Source organism: Nothoprocta perdicaria, unplaced genomic scaffold, assembly GCF_003342845.1.
Source record: "Nothoprocta perdicaria isolate Ctin4 unplaced genomic scaffold, notPer1 scaffold_75, whole genome shotgun sequence".
NCBI classification, from domain to species: Eukaryota; Metazoa; Chordata; class Aves; order Tinamiformes; family Tinamidae; genus Nothoprocta; species Nothoprocta perdicaria.
Genome location: NW_020456032.1, coordinates 3,424,899 through 3,442,733, shown reverse-complemented (window position 1 = coordinate 3,442,733; position 17,835 = coordinate 3,424,899). Strand labels below are relative to the sequence as shown.

Below are 17,835 nucleotides of genomic sequence, written 5' to 3'. Positions count from 1 at the left end.
ACTCGGAGATGGTTTCTCTTCAGCTGGTCGATTTCCTCATCCTTTTCTGCTATCTTCCGGTCAATCTCAGACTTGACCTGGTTGAGCTCCAGCTGGAGGCGCAGGATCTTCCCCTCCTCATGTTCAAGGGAGGCCTGGACAAATGCATGGGGAGAGTTATTCCACGACTAAAGCTATTGCTTACTGTCAAGAACTTTCTGACACAGCACTTGGGGAAATCTGACTTGGTTCTGCTCTACAACCAGGGCAGAGGTGAATCACCCATTGCCTAACCAAATGTTCCTGTTGCTTGTATATTTAGCGTGGACACCAGTGACWACAGCCACGTACCTCAGCTTCCTCCAGAGCAGCCTGGATTTCCGATTTCTCCTGCTCAATCTGCTTCTTCACTTTCTCCAGCTCATGAATGGCCTTTCCTCCCTCTGCAATCTGCTCCGTGAGGTCAGAAATCTCCTCTGTAGGGACAGGGATAAATGTCAGGCACCGAACGGGAGGAGAAAGGGCCTGTCACACACAGGTGACCTGCACCCTCACAAGACTGCAGCCACGAGCCCTGTGGCTTGGTGGATCAACAACTTGTGAGAAAACCCTGTGAGGAGCACAGCCCCCAGGACTTACGCTGCAAGTTCTTGTTCTCCCGCTTCAGGGTTTCCAGGTGGTCCAGGGACTCCTCATAGGCATTCTTCATCTTRAAMAGCTCYGTGCTGAGAGAGCGAGCCTCCTTCTGGGAGGCTTCCAGCTCAGCCTGTGTTTCCTCATACTTCTGCTTCCACTCTGACAGGATCTGAAGAGCAACAGRGCCTGATTATGGATCTGGCAGTCACGARGGGWTACHCTGTCACCAGAGCACAAKGCTGGAACCCAGGTTACCTTGTCAAAATTCCTCTGCTTCTTGTCCAGAGCTGCACAGGCAGCGTTGGCTCTTTCCACATCAATCATCAGGTCCTCCACTTCATTCTGCAGCCGCTGCTTTGTYTTTTCCAGGGAAGCACATTTGGCATTCACGGCTTCCACATGTTCCTCTGCTTCCTGTAGACGTTGTGCCAGCTTCTTCCTGGGAGGTGGTAAATACAGCATAGCCACATCCTCTAGAGCGCACCCTTTCATCTACCCTTCCACATTCCCCAACCTAGTCTTGGCTTCTTTCCATCACTTTCTCAWGGGTCTGTTCAAATTTCTCTTACTAGTGTCTTTCAGCTTTCTCCACCYATGAAGCCTCATTTCTGCCATTGTTGGCCTCCTGAGCATATTTGCCTTYGTCTTTCCCAAGGGACACCTTCTATAGTTTAAAGTCCCTTTTGTACTTCCAGTCTCCTCTGGCTTCCTKGCACCCCACTACCACATACTTGGCCTCCTCCAGTTCCTCCGTGCGCTGAATGGCATCCGTCTCRTATTTGGTCCTCCACTGGGCCACTTCACTGTTGGCCTTGGACAGGGCGCGCTGCAGCTCGCCCTTGGCTTCCTGCTCCTCTTCATATTGCTCCCGCAGCAAGTCACAGTCGTGACGGGCAGATTGCAAGGCATGAGCCAGGGCGTTCTTGGCCTGGGGAGACGAGGATTGCAACACAGTTTAGAAAGGCCCTGGGAAATCACCTTTTACTTTCCTTTAGATACTGGAATGTTATCCCAGTGAAGTAGTGATTAAGCCACTGCATGAATCATTTATAGCTGAAACAAGGAAAGGTATTCTCTCATATATCTGCACAATATATATATCAGGGAGGAATATATATATATATATGGGAGGAGTTTTACCCTAGCCTTGAATCGGTATCCTAATATTTTGTTATATTTTTAATATGTATTTCATATGTAGTATGAAATCTTTTCACCTTTATCTCTTCTTCTAGTTGCCGCTTCAATTCCTCAATCTGTTGAGTAAAAGCCTGTTTTCCTCTAGAAAGCTGAGAAATCAAAGCATCCTTTTCCTCCACCTGACGTGCATATTCACCTGGGAAAGTTTGAAGTCAGAAATATTTTAACAGTTATTCATAATCTTATAAAGCCATTAAAGGAGTTCTTCCATATCCCAACTAGAGAGAGTGTCTGACCAGATTCTGTTTGCAGGCGAGCCCTTTGAGCACTCAGATCACTGATCATGCGCATATTCTGCTCATCCTTTGATTTAAATTCACTCAGCTGGTCTTCCAGAGTGCGGCACATCTTTTCCAAATTGGCCTAAGTGTCAAGTAGAAAAAAAGAAATAATAAATATTGGAACTGTTCCTCATGAAGATGAAGAGTCCTATATTTCTCCTTCAGACAGTGTGCATACAAATGCTGCTCTATATAACAGATTTGGTAAAAGATACTTATGGTATAACCCAATTATATTTAAAGGTAAGATTATAAACATAAATATTCCATTGTTTTCATAGGGCTATTAATAAACATCTCTGTACCTTGGCTTTAGAGACAGACTCCATGTTACTGGCCAAGTCATCAATCTCCATCCTCAKTTCACTCTTCTCCTTCTCCAGCTTCTGCTTGACACGCTGAAGGTTGTCTATCTGCTCCCCGAGCTCGGCTGTGCTGTCCGCATGCTTCTTGCGCAGGGCGGCAGCGGTGGCTTCATGCTGCAGAGTGGCCTCTTCGAGGTCGCGCCGCATCTTCTGAAATTCGGCCTCGCGCTTCTTGTTCATATCGATCTGGGCTGCCGTAGCTCCCCCTGCTTCCTCCAGGCGCTCACTGATCTCCTCGAGCTCCCTGGAGAGGTCAGCCCGATGCTTCTCTGCTTTGGCGCGAGAGGTCCGCTCGGCCTCAATTTCCTCCTCCAGTTCCTCAATTCGCGCCTGTGGAACAGTAGGGGCCGTTCACACTCATGCCCTGCTCCAGCTGAACCTCTGTCGGCATGAGAGAAGGGAGGGAACAGAGACTTGCCTGCAACTCCTTGATCTTCTTYTGCAATTGCATGCCAAGAACTTGCTCATCCTCGATCTTGCTCTGGATCTGGCTGATTTCAAAGTCTTTCCTGTGCACACAAACTGTGTTAGAGCCCAACAAAAAGCGTATACGCACCAACTAAGCGCAAAGGTGCCCCACAAGCATACTTCTTTAGTTTCTCATCCAGCTGCTGCTTATCATTTTCCAAGTCCATTATGCTGTCATGAGCCAGCTTCAGGTCACCCTCAAGCTTCCTCTTGGCTCTCTCAAGGTCCATACGCACTTTCTTCTCTTGCTCCAGGGAACCTTCAAGCTGAAAACAACAAGGCCATGAATGCTCCACCACTCTGCTCTAAATTCACAGTTGTTTTAGTCTTACTTAATGTGCTTGTCCTTACATCGTCCACTTGCTGTTCCAGCTTGGTTTTAGCTTTGGTCAGCGTATTGACTTTGTCCTCTTCCGCCTGCAAATCATCCAGTGTCTGCTGGTGGGCCTCTTGGAGGGCTTTCTTCTCTTTCGTCAGCTTCACAATGGTTTCATCCAGGCCTGCCATCTCTTCGGTCAGGTTTTTTACCTGTCAGAAAGGAGCAAATGGATATGGAATCCTGCTGTAACAACACTGAATTCTTTTCTGGCATGGCAAAGAAATCTTGTGCATTATACCTTGTTTTCAGTGGCATGTTTTTCCTTCTCAACTTTGGCCAGTGTTAGCTCAAGGTCATCTATATCTTTCTTCAGCTCTGAGCATTCATCCTCCAGTTTCCTCTTCTTGGCTGTCAGCTCAGCATTGATTTCCTCCTCATCCTCTGCYCTTTCTGTCACTTCCTTAACTTTGGCTTCCAGCTGGATTTTGGTTTTGATCAACTGGTCACATCTTTCCTCAGCATCTGCCAAAGCATCAGCTTCCTGTTGGGAAAATATTCTTTTTCTGGATGTGTCTTAAGAGGGATACCAAGATTCTTACCTTTGCCTTTTAGAATCATTCGCTGGAATAGCAATTAGAATTGCTGGATAACTATTCTGTAACATAAAGTAAGATTACCTAAAGCTGTCTTTAATTTGTTTTGACTGTTTTTTCTAACAACTAATATTGAAAGCTAACAACAAACGAAATTGTTTTCCATATATATGAAGGCCTACGTATTTGTGTAAGTTTAGATCCCATCAAGATCAGCATTACAATACGGGTATTAATTTTGGTTTAATTACAGATCTCCTGTATTTTCAAACATGCATAAAGTGCTGAGCCATGAGTATATGCTATACTACATATAAATACCAAAGTCAAAGTTGTTATCATTCTTGTATTTGTTGGTCTACTCTACTTTTTTTTGAGAGCAATTGTTTATGATTTAGATTTTCATCGATACTTCTCAAAAATACTCAGCATATTATCAACTAAGAACAGGAGCTTTTGGAAAATGGACCATTTTGAAAACCTGGCTCTGGATTTCTCATAGTAGACATACTACAGTGTTTGTTGTTATGTATTATGTCCATCTTCAGTCTAAAAGATATTCTATGTGAGAAAAATGATAATTTTAGCAGTGAACAGAATTTGAAATCTTTTTACAGTTCAAGATGCTTTAATAAGGGGAACACTCATCTTTAACTACATCACATGTATTGCATTGTATTAGTTGGTGAATACAGTTGATTCTATGAATGATTTTATTTAGAAATCACAGATTTGCAATATCTTAGATATGTCCTAACGCTGTACTGTGATTCTAATTCATGTTTTTGAGTGTTTTAGAATAATGAACAAGAACATTAAATTCTGTTTAGTTGAGAATGAAGAAAATAATGATATGYCCTTTATTTTATCTTATCCTATTTCACTGAGGGTAAATGTTGGAAAACTCAGCAACCATCTTAGAAAAGTCTCACCTGTGGTATAAAGAACATCTTGTGAGGCCTTGACCACARTGTCATTGCAGCTAATTACATTTTTAAGAGCTCCACTTAATGAAATACTATATATTAAAATCATATTTTCTACATATCTTATAAAAATACAGTGGTAYCTCTAATCTTTATCATCACAGCTCATATCAGGTGCATTGGTAATACTCACAGCCTGCACTTGGAGCTGCAGATCATTTTTCTCCTGCACCAGTTTTACCATTTTCTCCTCCAGCTCCTTTCTTTTTGCCTCTGATTTTGAAAGCTCCTCCTTAGTTTTCTCAAACTCTTGTTTCATAGTGGCCATCTCCTTTTCAGATTCTGCACTCTTCAGTAAAGGCTTGATTTTGAAAAACAGCTTCATCCAGGGCCAGTGCTTGACATTCATGAATGCACGAATGTTGTACTGGATGCAGAAGATGGACTCTCTGAAAGGTAATGCAAAAGAATATAAAATATTTAGACAGTGATGACCCAGTAAGTCAAGTACAGTAAGGCTAATTTGAAGAAATGTCTACCTCCTCTCCACCATTTTCTGGTACTCCACTCTCATGAGGAAGCCTCTGCACCTGGCCTGTGTGCGAGTGATGAGCTGTGCCAGCTTCTCATCTCTCATCTCCTCCAGGAGACCCACCAGTCCAGCTTTGAAGAACACCTTAGATAGAACATAAAAATAGGTACTGTGGATCTGATCATTGTTCAGTGTAGTCCAGTATGCTGATATAGGTAGATCATATGGGAAGTTAAGAAATGAGCAAAAGCCCAAAGAAAGCATGTAGTGCCCAAGTTTCTATTAGCCTGCAATTTAGAAACTGAGATAGATCTTATGCCTTTGTTTTTGTCAGATCTTCGGGTTTTTTTGTTCTACAATTATCTCTTATATTGGGAAACCCGAAACAGGATCATCCTATCATCCTATGCAATGAATTTCAAAGTTATAATGAAGTATTGACCCCCAAAATACTCATTTGGATTTGTTTTAAATGCAATATTTTATCCTTTGGTACCCTGCCTGCAGAATTTCAGCATCATTATCAATCTATWAAAAAAAAAAAAAGAGTTTTTGAACCAAACAGTTCTGATACCTTGGTGTGACCAAATTTATACTGAGTATGATCTATATCAATTGATCCCAGAAGTTTCTCACAAGCCTTTTTGCTGTCAATGAACTGTCCTTCTGGAATAGCACTTGCATTTAATACTCTGTACCTGAGGGAGAAAAGAGAATGTAAAGGKGTAGGTCTACAGTAATGTAAAGAATGTAGGTCTATTGTTGAAACTAGTTAGCTGATACACTGCAAGAAATGGTTTAAGAACATTTGAGAACATTAAACAGCTGCTATATCTAAACTTTACAGATGGCTTTAGTCCCCATAGATGCTTAAATTCCACAAGGTACTATACATTATCAAAATGACCCAGGAAGGGGGAGCAGTCTAACCTCTGTTTGAAATCTGCATACAGGACTCTGTTGGGGAAACCTTTCCGGCAAATTCGGATCCCTTCCAGCACACCATTGCAGCGCAGCTGGTGTAGCACCAGTTCATGCTCCATGGCACCTAATAGTTAAGAACACACATGAGTACTATATTCTGTGCTACAGAGAGGAAAAGCTCCAACATATTTATAACCTTCCGTATGTGAGTCTCTTACCAGGTGTCTTCGTTTCATTTGGGATGATGCAGCGTACAAAATGGGGGTGAGTGCTCCGCAGATTTGTCATTAGCTTGTTTAAATTCTCCTAGGAGAGTCATTAACAAAAATTTATGTTAGCAAATATAATTTCCACTAAGACAAATGACATAGTGGATGATAATGACAAATTTAGTTATGTCTAGTTTACATTTCTAGCTTTTGGCCATCTAAATTAAGGGAAATGAATCCCATAAATTACAGCTATATATATTAAATTTATTTAAAAGAAATTAGTCTCTATAATTAATGGATAGACAGACCTTATCTATGGAAGAGATACTGTACCCGGAAAAGAGCTGAGACAGTCTGGAAAGAAGAACCCTTCTTTTTGCCGCCTTTCTTGCCACCACCAGCACTAGCCTCTGCAAAATTGAAAAAGCATTAATATGATTAATAAGATTTTGCTTTTGCCTTTAATGATTGCCTTTTGTAAAATATGGTCAAAATATTGACCTGCTTCTGCTCCACCATAATTGGCAAAGAGTAAGGCCAGTGTTTTCAGCGATGATTTCTGGTACAGCCCAATGACAGTTTCATTCAGGGGGTCCTTGTTCTTCTCAAGCCAGCCAGTGATGTTGTAGTCCACTGTGCCAGCATAATGTATGAGGGAGAAATGAGCTTCTGTCTTTCCTTTGGTAGGCTTGGGTTTCTGGAAGTTGCTGGACTTGCCCAGATGCTGGTCATAGAGCTTGTTCTTGAAAGAGGTGTCAGTTGCCTTGGGGAACATGCACTCCTCTTCCAGGATGGAGAAGATGCCCATGGGCTGGAAGAAATGCAAAAGAGGGACAAATTGAAAAATAATTTTCAGGACAATATGAGCTTCAGTTATGCAGAGTGGAGGAGCACAGGCTGAAATACACATCAGAAAATATGATACAGGGCAAGGTATTTTGAAGAGCAAAATCTGAATGTTTAGACACAGAATAAAATCTGAATGTTTGGACAAAGGAAAAGCCCTTTGAGTAATRAGGCCAAGATATTATAGAATAAGAGGATTTGTGCACACCTAGTGAACAGAAAAGATACCTTCTCAATGAGTTCGATGCAAGCAGCCAGGTCCATCCCAAAGTCAATGAATGTCCATTCAATTCCCTCTTTCTTGTACTCCTCTTGCTCCAGCACAAACATGTGGTGGTTGAAGAACTGTTGCAGTTTCTCATTGGTGAAGTTGATGCAGAGCTGTTCAAAGCTGTTGAACTGTGAAGAAAAAAGAAAAGAGAAAGATCCATATTTGCAAGATAGCAATGACTACAATTCCTTTTTCCTTTAAAAACAAGAAATTCAGTTGTGTTGGCTTCAATGTAAAGTATTTGTATTTCTTCAGTGCACTTTATATCTGCATAATGAAACACAAAATGCATCAAATATTCTCTCTTTGAAATAAAAGATTCCCTATGTTATCTAAAAAGAAATTAGTGGAGGGGGAAGTACAGAATGTAGAGCCTATCATGATATATATGTTTTTATACTATCTTGTCCTTGATTACTTAAAGCAAACAAATCTTGTGCTTGGGCCATTCTTTCTGAGTAGGGACATCTACAAAATTAGTCTATTATTGCAAGACAAGTACTTTGAAAGGTCACTCTTTACTTTGGGTTTAAAAAAGGAAAATAATCATGAGATCATATTAATTCCTCATTAGAAATATTTCAAAGGTCACTTCCAAGTACAATGGCTTTTTTCCTTACATCAAAGATCTCAAATCCAGCAATGTCCAGCACACCAATAAAGTACTGTCTTGGTTGCTTGGTATCCAGCTGCTGGTTGATGCGAACAACCATCCACAAGAACATCCTTTCATAGACAGCCTTTGCAAGAGCACCTACAGCATTGTGAACCTAAAGCACAGGAAGAGGTCTGGAGTTACCAAAGAGAGTGGAAGCAAGTCAGTGGAATTCAAAGGATAGTTTTAGGCCAGCATATGTTCTAACCTGTTGCACGGTCTGACCTTTGGTCACATACTCATTTCCAACCTTTACTCGGGGATAACACAGGGCCTTGAGCATGTCAGCTGAGTTCAGACCCATCAGGTAAGCAGCTTTGTCAGCAACTAAAGAATGGAACAAAAAGAAAAAGAATTTAGGGACTCACAGATTTTGGATCCTCAAGTATTCTCCAAAAATCTGCAGTTTCAGTCTATTATTGCAATCTGTTAATCTCCGATCTCGCTGTTTTTCTTTTAATACTAAAGTCCACCTAAGACCAAATTACGGTGACTAATAGTATGTGTTTGATACACTGAATAACTTACAGGAATGTGTTATTCAGTTTAATACCTTCTGTGCCATCTGGCTCTGCCTGCTCCTCTCGTTGTTTCTGCTTGAACTTCAAGTTCCCGTAGTGCATGACAGCCCCTGTCAGCTTGTAGATGGCGGTCTTTTCATCAGCAGTGAAGCCCAGGATGTCAATGGCACTCTGGTGACAGAATGACAAGAATAARATGTATGCATACTAGGTAACCTACTCAAAGATGACTTGTTTTGTGTGTTACTTACATCTGTAGCCATCAGCTCCTCCTTGTCATCAATGCTGGGAACAGTGATCTCACCTTGACTTACAAAAGGGAAGTCATATGGGTTGGTGGTAATGAGGAGCATTTCTGAAAAGAGATGGATATTCTTGGGTTAAATTTCATTGTCCATACAATGTAGTTAATTGTTACTCAGTGATCTTCCTCCAAAAAWAAGCTCAGTAATCCGTCCTACCAATTAGCTCTGGTTTCTTGTTGGAGGTGACCTGATAAAATATGTGGTAGCTTCTTTCTGCCTTGAGCTGGAAAGTGACTCTTGACTTTTCCAGCAGATCTGGTAAGGAAGAAAGTTACACACAATCAGTGCACAGAGCAGGAAGGAGGGAAARAATGAGCTGTGAGGAAGATCTCCTACATGTTTCAATGTCAGCCGAAGCCAGTTTCCCTGTGGCYCCAAAGTGGATTCTGATGAATTTGCCCTGTGAAGGGAAAAAGAAGCATTTCAGCCTAGTTGCATTCCAGTGCCATCTCCCTTGGTGGAAATAGCACAATCACTCCATCATCATTATTCTTGTAAGAAGAAGGAGAGATTTTGTCCCAAGCAACAACTTACAAAGCGTGAGGAGTTGTCATTCCTCACAGTCTTGGCATTTCCAAAGGCCTCCAGCAASGGGTTGGCGCTGATGATTTGATCCTCAAGCGTGCCCTACAGCATGATAAGTCTTGTTAATTGGTTGTTATACCCACTGATTGGTATAACAACTTGTTAAGTGGTTGTTATCATTTCCAAAATCATATAAGGAAGAATAAACAGAATTCATTCAAGGAAGTATTTATTGACTTACCTGCATTTTGCCGGATTGTTCCTCTTTCTTCTTCTCCCCGCTGGCTGCAATTGTTGCAAAGTACTGGATGACACGCTTGGTGTTCACAGTCTTGCCTGCCCCGGATTCTCCGCTGGGAAGCAAAGGAGAGAGAAGCAGAGAACGTATGGTCAGGCAGCAGGTCCCCTGGCACAGAGCCACCCTTAGGGAACTGGAGCAGGGAATGTACGTACGTGATCAGGATTGACTGATTCTCGCGATCTGTGATGGAGACAGAAAGAAAGGGACAGTATGTAGTGCTAATGAGTAACAAAGAACTCAAACATTGAGAGAAATATGAACAAGGGCTTCCAGAAGGGGCAGAGACAGAAGACTCTGAAAACCCCTGGGAAGTCCAGTAAGTACTATTGTGGTTTCTAGCAGAGAAACATGTAATATCAGCTGCAGCAACAGAGGGAGCAGAATAGAACTTTCCATGTATTCATTTTTTGTTAAGCAAGCTGCTTCTCTCTTATTATATAAATGCATGAATAAGTAATTGAGATTAGGTTCTGACAGTGTGTAAAACTGCAGGTCAAAAGAATTCTGATTTGCCCTCCACAAGAGCTTTTCTTATAAATGTTATCTTCTGGATAACCCTTGGTTCCTGTCAATTTGCATATTTCACCAGTTCTAAAAACACTTTACATCTTCTTATTCTTTTTTTTCTATCTCACAATGAATGCAAAAGAATGAATAACTTCCAGAGTAAGTAAGTATATTATTTATTTCAGGATTTTCTCTCTTGTTTATTTTCTTGATTCAGTTTATTTAATTTTGGTGTATTTCTGTCTTTGCGAGTGTTTTTTAAAGTTTCTGCCTTAAGGCAGAAACTGAAAATAACGAAGAAATCTGAAAATGGAAGGCTAAATTCGTACTTGTAATTCATAATCCTACTTCAGTCGCACACAGAAAACATGGAGAAGGAGAAAAAAATACTTAGGTGATCATTCTATTTCCCTAAATTTTTAAGGCCTTTTCGTTTTTAAACATAGTCAGCATTATCACTCTGTAATGTTTTGTTAGATTGATATGTATTCATGAAACTGAATACTGCAGATGTGTGGACATCAGATCACTGATTCCCTTCTCCATCCTGCACTTCCTGTGTGCAGAATCCCGATCTGTTCTAGTTTGCAAATTTTCATACCTGAGAAGAAATAAATGCATAATACAAGAGTATCAACTACTAGCTAATTAGAAATGCAAACATTTATCATGATTTTTTTTGGTGGTGCAATAATTCTGCTGCTTATCTTTACAAATACATTGAAAATATCAGAACATTTGAAATCGGAACATTTGCGTTTTTTTAATCTAAGTCTTCATGAAACCAAGGCATCAAGAATTTAAGTAATAGCATATATTTTAGATAATGGAATTATATTTTTCAATGCTAAAACAGTATTTTGTTGACCATTTGACTAGTGTTCAGACCTAAAAAAAATGTATCTTGAAGCTTGAAAATGAAAACCTTTGTTTCATCTGACACAATTTATCCCACTAATTATCCTAAACAATAACTTTCTCAGTGCCCTTAGCTTTATACCATCAGCTAAACTTTTAAAACTATTTAGAAGTGAGCTACATCTGTTTCAGTGTAGCAGCAATGATAATTTCTAAAACAAAGCAAGGTTCGTGATGAGGTTTACGTCTCTGAACATAGTAATTTTTTTATAAAACAAGCATTATGTTTTCCAGATGATTTTGTGATTCCTTCAAGATTCCTCACCAGTTAACATGAACTGATAGGCGTTGTCAGAGATGGAGAAGATGTGCGGAGGGGCCTCCTGGCGCTTTTTGCCTCGGTAGGCCAACACCACCTCCGGGTTGTACACCGGCAGCCACTTGTAGGGGTTGACAGTGACACAGAAGAGACCCGAGTAGGTCTGCAAGGACAGGACACAGCAAGTTGGCTTCCACCTGCCTTGGGGCAGCGCTTCTTGCTAGCTGCTTGAGAGGAGACCGAGGCCTGTACTTACGTAGATCATCCAGGCTGCATAACGCTCTTTGAGGTTATACAGCACAGCGGGCTCATGGAGGTGGGTCATCATGGCCATGTCCTCGATTTTGTCATACTTGGGAGGGTTCATGGAGAAGACTTGGTCTTCCTTCACGGTCAGAGTCTGCCAAGGAAATGAGAGATCCATGCATGTCAGCTAAGAGCTCGGAGGGAGAAGTAAATGCTGCTCTGAAGCTTGTATTGTACTTACTTCTCCACCTTCAGTCTTGACCGTGACTTTTCCTCCTTCTTTGCTCTGGACTGTGCCTTTCACAAAGGATTCTTTGGCATGTACCACAAATACTGACGATTTGGCATCAAAAGGTCTGTTCTGGGCCTCGATTCTCTCCTTTTCTGACTTTCGGAGGTAAGGAGCTGCCTCCCCAAAAACAGCCATCTCAGAGTCTGAAGACATGGCTGCACTTTATTAGGGGTTTTCTAGAAGACAACATGGCAAAAGAAAGTTATTAACATTATTCAAAGTCTTTGGAAATACTTCTGTGTATTTTTTCGTTACTAAGTTTTATCCTTTGGGGAAAATGTGAAAAATGTTTATTTGGAGTTTTTTGGCTGAGGTTCACAAAATCACTTTTTAAATAAGGTGTAGCCATTGAAGGTAATTAGGAATTGTAGCACAGAGAAAAAGAACCTTGATATTATTTTGAATTATCTAGATACCCTTTGAAAACTTGCTTGAAACAATTATAATGTCATGACTGCAAATGAATGCCTTTCTATTAAGCCCAATTCAGGAAACTGGGGCAGAAGTACAGTGTACTTCAGTGTTAAGACTATCTTATAGGCAATTTTCACACTTGAATGCCAGTTTCAGTCTTTAATCATTTACAGTTATGATAATAATATTATTTTATAATTTTAGTGAAGTCTTGAATCCAAGTGTAAACATCGACATTGCATGGATTAGGGAGTATCTACGAAAAGAGGAGTAACGCTTATCCTAAATATACTGACACAGATCCTTTCCAGTTATTTCTTTTTAGTTTTCTAAAAATATATACTACTAATAAAAAGAAGTTAAATGCAAAGGTTCAAAACTTAAGTAAGGGATTTGAAATGAAGAAACCATTATTAGTCTCCCTAAGAAATGACTGTTTTCGAGGAAATGAGAGAGAGCAGTTCAGGAAAATACTTATTTCTCCCCTGTTCATTTAGATGCATAAAATTTACAACAACAATTATGATATGTTGTACTAAAATGAGTTATCAACATAACAATTATTTATTTCTATCCGCAGGACCAGGCACTGCCTTACAGAAAGACAGAGGTCTGAAGCTTCCATTTTTTTATGAAGCAGAGAATATGCAGACTACCAAGGGAAATGCAGATGGACCATCACATTTTTCAGAGACGACCACCAGAGTTTTGCTGCTCACATTATAGCACTTTCTTCTCTAATTTCATAGTTAAATTCCTCAGACAAAATATTTGGGCAAAACAATGCATTGCTTCAATATCAAATGTATGATTTTTTATTTTTTCTTCTTCTGCCCATTTATTTTGCTGTTGTAGCGAAGATTTAAAGCCAGTATACCTCACTTTGTTAAGCAGAAGTTAAGCAGAGTTAAGTAGAAGCCAGGAATAGCCTGCAGATGATTTTCTAGTCTGCCATAAGTGGTCAAAAGCTTCAGACTCAGCCACTTGATAGCCTTACTAGCCATAGTAAGTGGCAAGGGTATTAGCCATGGATAGCCGTGCCATCATCAATCTACTCTGATCACATTGGTTATGAATATAAAGTGAAATAGTGACTACTCACTCAGCCATGCAAAAATCCCATCCAAAAATGGTCTTTCTCACTCCTCTTAGATTTAATAAATCAATTTCTTACCTCTCGTGATAGCAGGCAGGTGGCTTGCAGACTGGCAGCTGAACAGTACTGTAAAATAAAAATGGCAACTGTCTACTTATTGTTGCACAGAATTCCAAAGTGAAAATATGCAGATGTCTTGAAAGCAGACTTAAAGCCTAAGCTGAAAATTACAGTCCTCTCCTGTAAATAAATATTGGAGGCAGGAGGAATGCAGTGGAACGTAAGAGTGCCATCCTCTTTCTGCAAGCCTGCAGACCCCATACACTTACCTTGAAGCTTTCTGYGGAGACAGGGCAGACTTGTCACAAGGACATTTTATAGGATCTAGTCTGCAGATGCTGCAGATGCCTACTCTTTCTTCGGTCAAAACATTTTTGGCAAACCTTCTTTGGTAAAGCATTGTCTGGCAAACTGAACTAAGGGCATAATTGTCATTTGACATGACTAGATATAATTAGAAATTTTTGATGTCTTACTGCCTGTATGAATACATCTCCTATAAACAATTTGACAAGGGTGTTAAGGGGGGAATCTGGACTAGTCAAGGCACTTAGAGAACTTGGATGCAGGACTTATGGATTCTATTGCTGGCTTTCCCACCGACTCACTGTATGATCCAAATTGGATTGCTTGGTATGTCTGAGCTGCAATTATCCCAGTGGTTAAAAAGATAAAACAGTTCATTAAAAGATAAATTAACCTTATTAAAGACTTTCGGCAGTTTTGATGGTAAAGTGACGAAAGCACAAGTGTAAAGCTGTATAGCAGCTCATAAGCATCACAAAAACAGCAAGTCAGCCAAAAGCCAAAGTACTGAGAKGCTGGGGTCTAACAAGTTTTAGGCTGGAGCCTCTAAGAGATGTAGAGCAACCTCAGGTTTGAGAAGTGATGTAAGATAGCCAAAAAGTGCCTCCAGGTGAAGTTGTTGTGCTGCCACTGACATGTAGATCTGTGCCAGTGAGCAAGAGATGCTCCTTTTCTTCTTCTTTTTTGTTGACAAGATTTGATTTCACCGAGGTGTTTCCATGCCGATATGCCTATAACCCAGGAAAAGATTGTTTTGCTCTAGGAAAGGCCCTTGCAGCTTTTCTACCTAAAACTGCCATAAGAATCCCCCCAGCAAGCCCTATTTGTACACATAATTAGGAACATGCACACAAAATATTCAGTCTAGATGCACTGTATCTGATACATCCTCAGTTCCTCACTGCCATCTCACCACAAATACCTTGCAAACTTACACATTCACACAATTCAAAATACAGACATATGGTACTACCTGCACTAGTGCATTAGAAGTGGCAGGCATGCCTGTACAATACTGACAATGTGGAAAAGGGGGAATTTTCTGGTAGCTTTGGAGAGTGACAGATAAAGAGTTTTAGAAAAGAAAAACATTTCATATTGTCACGTGAATCACTTTAAATCCTGTCAGAATAAAACACATTTCTCTCTTGGACATTGGCATTTTGGTTATAAAAAGACTTCAGTGAATAACACATGAACAAGATGAGAAAAATCATGCATGGGATGCAAGACAGTATTGAGCATTGGGCAATGCCTTCTGCATGTAGAGCCCATTCCAAGAGGTTTCTGGCAATGCAACACGCATGTTTTGGGTGTGTTGGCCCCAGCCTAGAGTCCTAGAACTCACTTCTGGGGTCCTGCCCTGCATGGGAGACCAGTGAGAATACCCTTGATCCTACCCAGGGAGTGTTGCCTGTAGGTAAGATTGCTTTCCCTTGTAATGGGGTAACCACAGACAGAGTGTGCTGCAGTGGCAGACTCCAAGATCTGAAGTCTCAGAGCAAGCACCATGGATTAGCCTCTCTGTTGATTCTGAGAACAGGAAACCCACTCTCTTCAGTAGAATAGCCTTCTAATGACCCTTTGTTTGAGTCAAGGAACTTGGTGATTCATTCCAGGAATGACTGGGAAGCTGCCAGAGTCATTATAAATGGTTATTATAAAGCTATTCCACTGAAAAGGTAAGGAATGGGTTTCCTCTCCCCAGAATCATCAAGGAGACAACCTTCTGCCAATCCATGGTTCTTGCTCTGAGGCTGAAGGCGTTGGGATTTTGCCATTGCAGGCATGCTCTGTCTGAGGTCACTACATAATGAGGGAAAGCTGCCTTGCCTAGTGAGAAATGAKGCAAGATTTAAACAAGAACTGGAAAGGTTTGGGTGTCTCCATCTACAGTCTATTGGCACAGACGGCTGCTCTAGATGAAGAGCTCTGGAAAGCTGTTCACATCAATGGGCAGCTGACACCATTCCTGTTTGATAGGACGCAGGAATCAGCTTTGGGGGTCCAGTGAAGATAATGTGAATCCAAGTGACTGCGAACATGGAGTCAAGGGAGGTTGGGAAACTGACTCCCATTCACATACAGAATGAAAATAATTCCAGAAGATCGTCACTAGTAGATGAGAAGAAATGTAGGAGGGCTTCAAAACAGAAGTCAGAACACTGCAGACAGTAATTCCCGAAAGGAAGATTGGGAATGCTGTCTGAATGTTCAGGCTGTAAAGAGACTGCAGGACACATTGTCCCACCTAGCACTGCATCCAGTCTTGAAGCAGGYCCTCATTTGGCAGAGGGTATGTATGGGGCAATACAAGAATTACCTGCTTTTGAGGGTCAAGCTCAGTCTGACTACGGCAAACCTAGATCCAACTCTTAACACCTGTGATGCAGACACCTGAACTGGAGTGAAATGAAGTCAAGTCTGCCTGTGCTGGGTACCAACTGCTGATTGTTCTGCCTGCCTCAACCTAATGAGCCTGTTGGGTTACCARTTTCCAGGGCCTCATAAAGCACAGTGCAAATTCAATGAGGTAATATTGATATACACCTGCTCAATGTTTATGTGCACATCAACACTTGATATATTATTAGCTCTGTCTAAACACTGTGTTACAGATGTGGCAGATGTGGTGACAATTAGCTTTGCCTGGACATGCATCTCTCATTTTTAAGTACCAAATATGACTGAATATTGAACAATTTAGAGATCTCTGTCTGTCTGTTGTATGTTATTTATTGTCAGAGGAATTAGCTGCTGGGGATGCAGGCCCACAGCTGGTGGAATAGACTAGCAAGAACCGTGACCATTGTATCTGGGAACAGCTATTTAGCACTACCCACTGTTCCTGTATGCCTTCCCATGGTGACAAATCTGGCTTTGCAGATCTCTGGCACAGGCAAAACTGTTTTGCTGCAATAATTATGCTCCTCCACTGCTTCAAAGAATTGCTGACTGCAGCAGGCTTTTCTTAAACAGCAGGTTTTTGTTTTACTTTCTTTCCTCTCTCCCTCCATTTCCTCATGGCTTCAGAGAATTTAACTCCAAAATACTTTGCAGACTGTTTTGCAGAATTTATAATCAGTTCATTTGGGAGGATATAAAATAGCAGCTGTGTGTGACACTTTGTCCATCTTCCAGAAGAYAATACCTCTGTATGGCTTGCTCCACTGTGGGAAAATCAGAGCAGGACACTATCATGCAGAGATACTATCTCGTAAGTTTGAGAATGTATGGAGAGTCAAGCCAGTCCAGACCAAAAGTCCAGTTGGTAGTTTTTGCATAAGTGTGTATTGACCAGTAAAAATCTAATTTCAATTTTTCCAAGGTATTCCTAATTTTATGTAAGTGTATCATCTTCCTTTCTGGCCAATGCTTCCCCAGAGTGAAAGGTCATAACCTGGACAACCTCTTCCTGCAATGATCCTATGACCTTTCTCACCTTCCTCACCTTTCTTCATATTCTTTCTAGTTGTACAGGGCAGAACTGCAGGTAGCAGCTGATCTGTGGGCCTGTTAAAATAATATCTATTTTGTTCTCTGTTATTTCCTAGTAATTCCTAATATTCTCTTTGCCTTTTGTGGCCACCAGTGCGCCACTGACTCAATGTTTGCAAGCAACTATTCTCTATTCTGCTGACTTTTGTATTTTCTAATTCTGGTTATCCTTTTGGACACTGAATTTCTACAGTATTTGGCCCCAGTACATGACATTGTATGGACAGAGAAGTCCATGTGCTCTTTCAGCTACAGAGGAGTAGGTGGGTTTTTTTGTTGTTGTTTTGTTTATTTTTATGGCTAGTGGATATACAGACTCCTTTACAATGATGACATCTTAGTGACTTTCAACAAAGCGACAGTGAATGACAGCCAGGGGC

At 40.9% G+C, this 17,835-nt stretch overlaps 1 protein-coding gene across 1 annotated transcript in view; it reads right to left on the bottom strand.

The window, feature by feature from the left end:
* Nucleotides 1-13,721, bottom strand: part of LOC112957656 (myosin heavy chain, skeletal muscle, adult-like) — a 16,006-nt gene extending 2,285 nt beyond the window's left edge. Inside the window, exons 1-33 of the mRNA XM_026051383.1 lie at nucleotides 13,670-13,721; nucleotides 12,031-12,257; nucleotides 11,800-11,943; nucleotides 11,550-11,706; nucleotides 10,012-10,039; nucleotides 9,800-9,911; nucleotides 9,568-9,660; nucleotides 9,370-9,433; nucleotides 9,190-9,288; nucleotides 8,980-9,083; nucleotides 8,761-8,899; nucleotides 8,416-8,534; nucleotides 8,173-8,322; nucleotides 7,510-7,680; nucleotides 6,941-7,246; nucleotides 6,769-6,843; nucleotides 6,442-6,529; nucleotides 6,230-6,347; nucleotides 5,874-5,997; nucleotides 5,307-5,443; nucleotides 4,961-5,216; nucleotides 3,547-3,789; nucleotides 3,281-3,457; nucleotides 3,050-3,195; nucleotides 2,880-2,970; nucleotides 2,402-2,791; nucleotides 2,052-2,178; nucleotides 1,833-1,951; nucleotides 1,347-1,543; nucleotides 871-1,054; nucleotides 619-784; nucleotides 331-455; nucleotides 3-134 (exon numbers count right to left, since the gene is read on the bottom strand). Of these exons, the coding sequence (XP_025907168.1) occupies nucleotides 3-134; nucleotides 331-455; nucleotides 619-784; nucleotides 871-1,054; nucleotides 1,347-1,543; nucleotides 1,833-1,951; nucleotides 2,052-2,178; nucleotides 2,402-2,791; nucleotides 2,880-2,970; nucleotides 3,050-3,195; nucleotides 3,281-3,457; nucleotides 3,547-3,789; nucleotides 4,961-5,216; nucleotides 5,307-5,443; nucleotides 5,874-5,997; nucleotides 6,230-6,347; nucleotides 6,442-6,529; nucleotides 6,769-6,843; nucleotides 6,941-7,246; nucleotides 7,510-7,680; nucleotides 8,173-8,322; nucleotides 8,416-8,534; nucleotides 8,761-8,899; nucleotides 8,980-9,083; nucleotides 9,190-9,288; nucleotides 9,370-9,433; nucleotides 9,568-9,660; nucleotides 9,800-9,911; nucleotides 10,012-10,039; nucleotides 11,550-11,706; nucleotides 11,800-11,943; nucleotides 12,031-12,234 (4,785 nt within the window). The 5' untranslated portion in view covers nucleotides 12,235-12,257; nucleotides 13,670-13,721. The remainder of the gene's footprint in view (nucleotides 1-2; nucleotides 135-330; nucleotides 456-618; nucleotides 785-870; nucleotides 1,055-1,346; nucleotides 1,544-1,832; nucleotides 1,952-2,051; nucleotides 2,179-2,401; nucleotides 2,792-2,879; nucleotides 2,971-3,049; nucleotides 3,196-3,280; nucleotides 3,458-3,546; nucleotides 3,790-4,960; nucleotides 5,217-5,306; nucleotides 5,444-5,873; nucleotides 5,998-6,229; nucleotides 6,348-6,441; nucleotides 6,530-6,768; nucleotides 6,844-6,940; nucleotides 7,247-7,509; nucleotides 7,681-8,172; nucleotides 8,323-8,415; nucleotides 8,535-8,760; nucleotides 8,900-8,979; nucleotides 9,084-9,189; nucleotides 9,289-9,369; nucleotides 9,434-9,567; nucleotides 9,661-9,799; nucleotides 9,912-10,011; nucleotides 10,040-11,549; nucleotides 11,707-11,799; nucleotides 11,944-12,030; nucleotides 12,258-13,669) is intronic.
* Nucleotides 13,722-17,835: the final 4,114 nt, after the last annotated feature.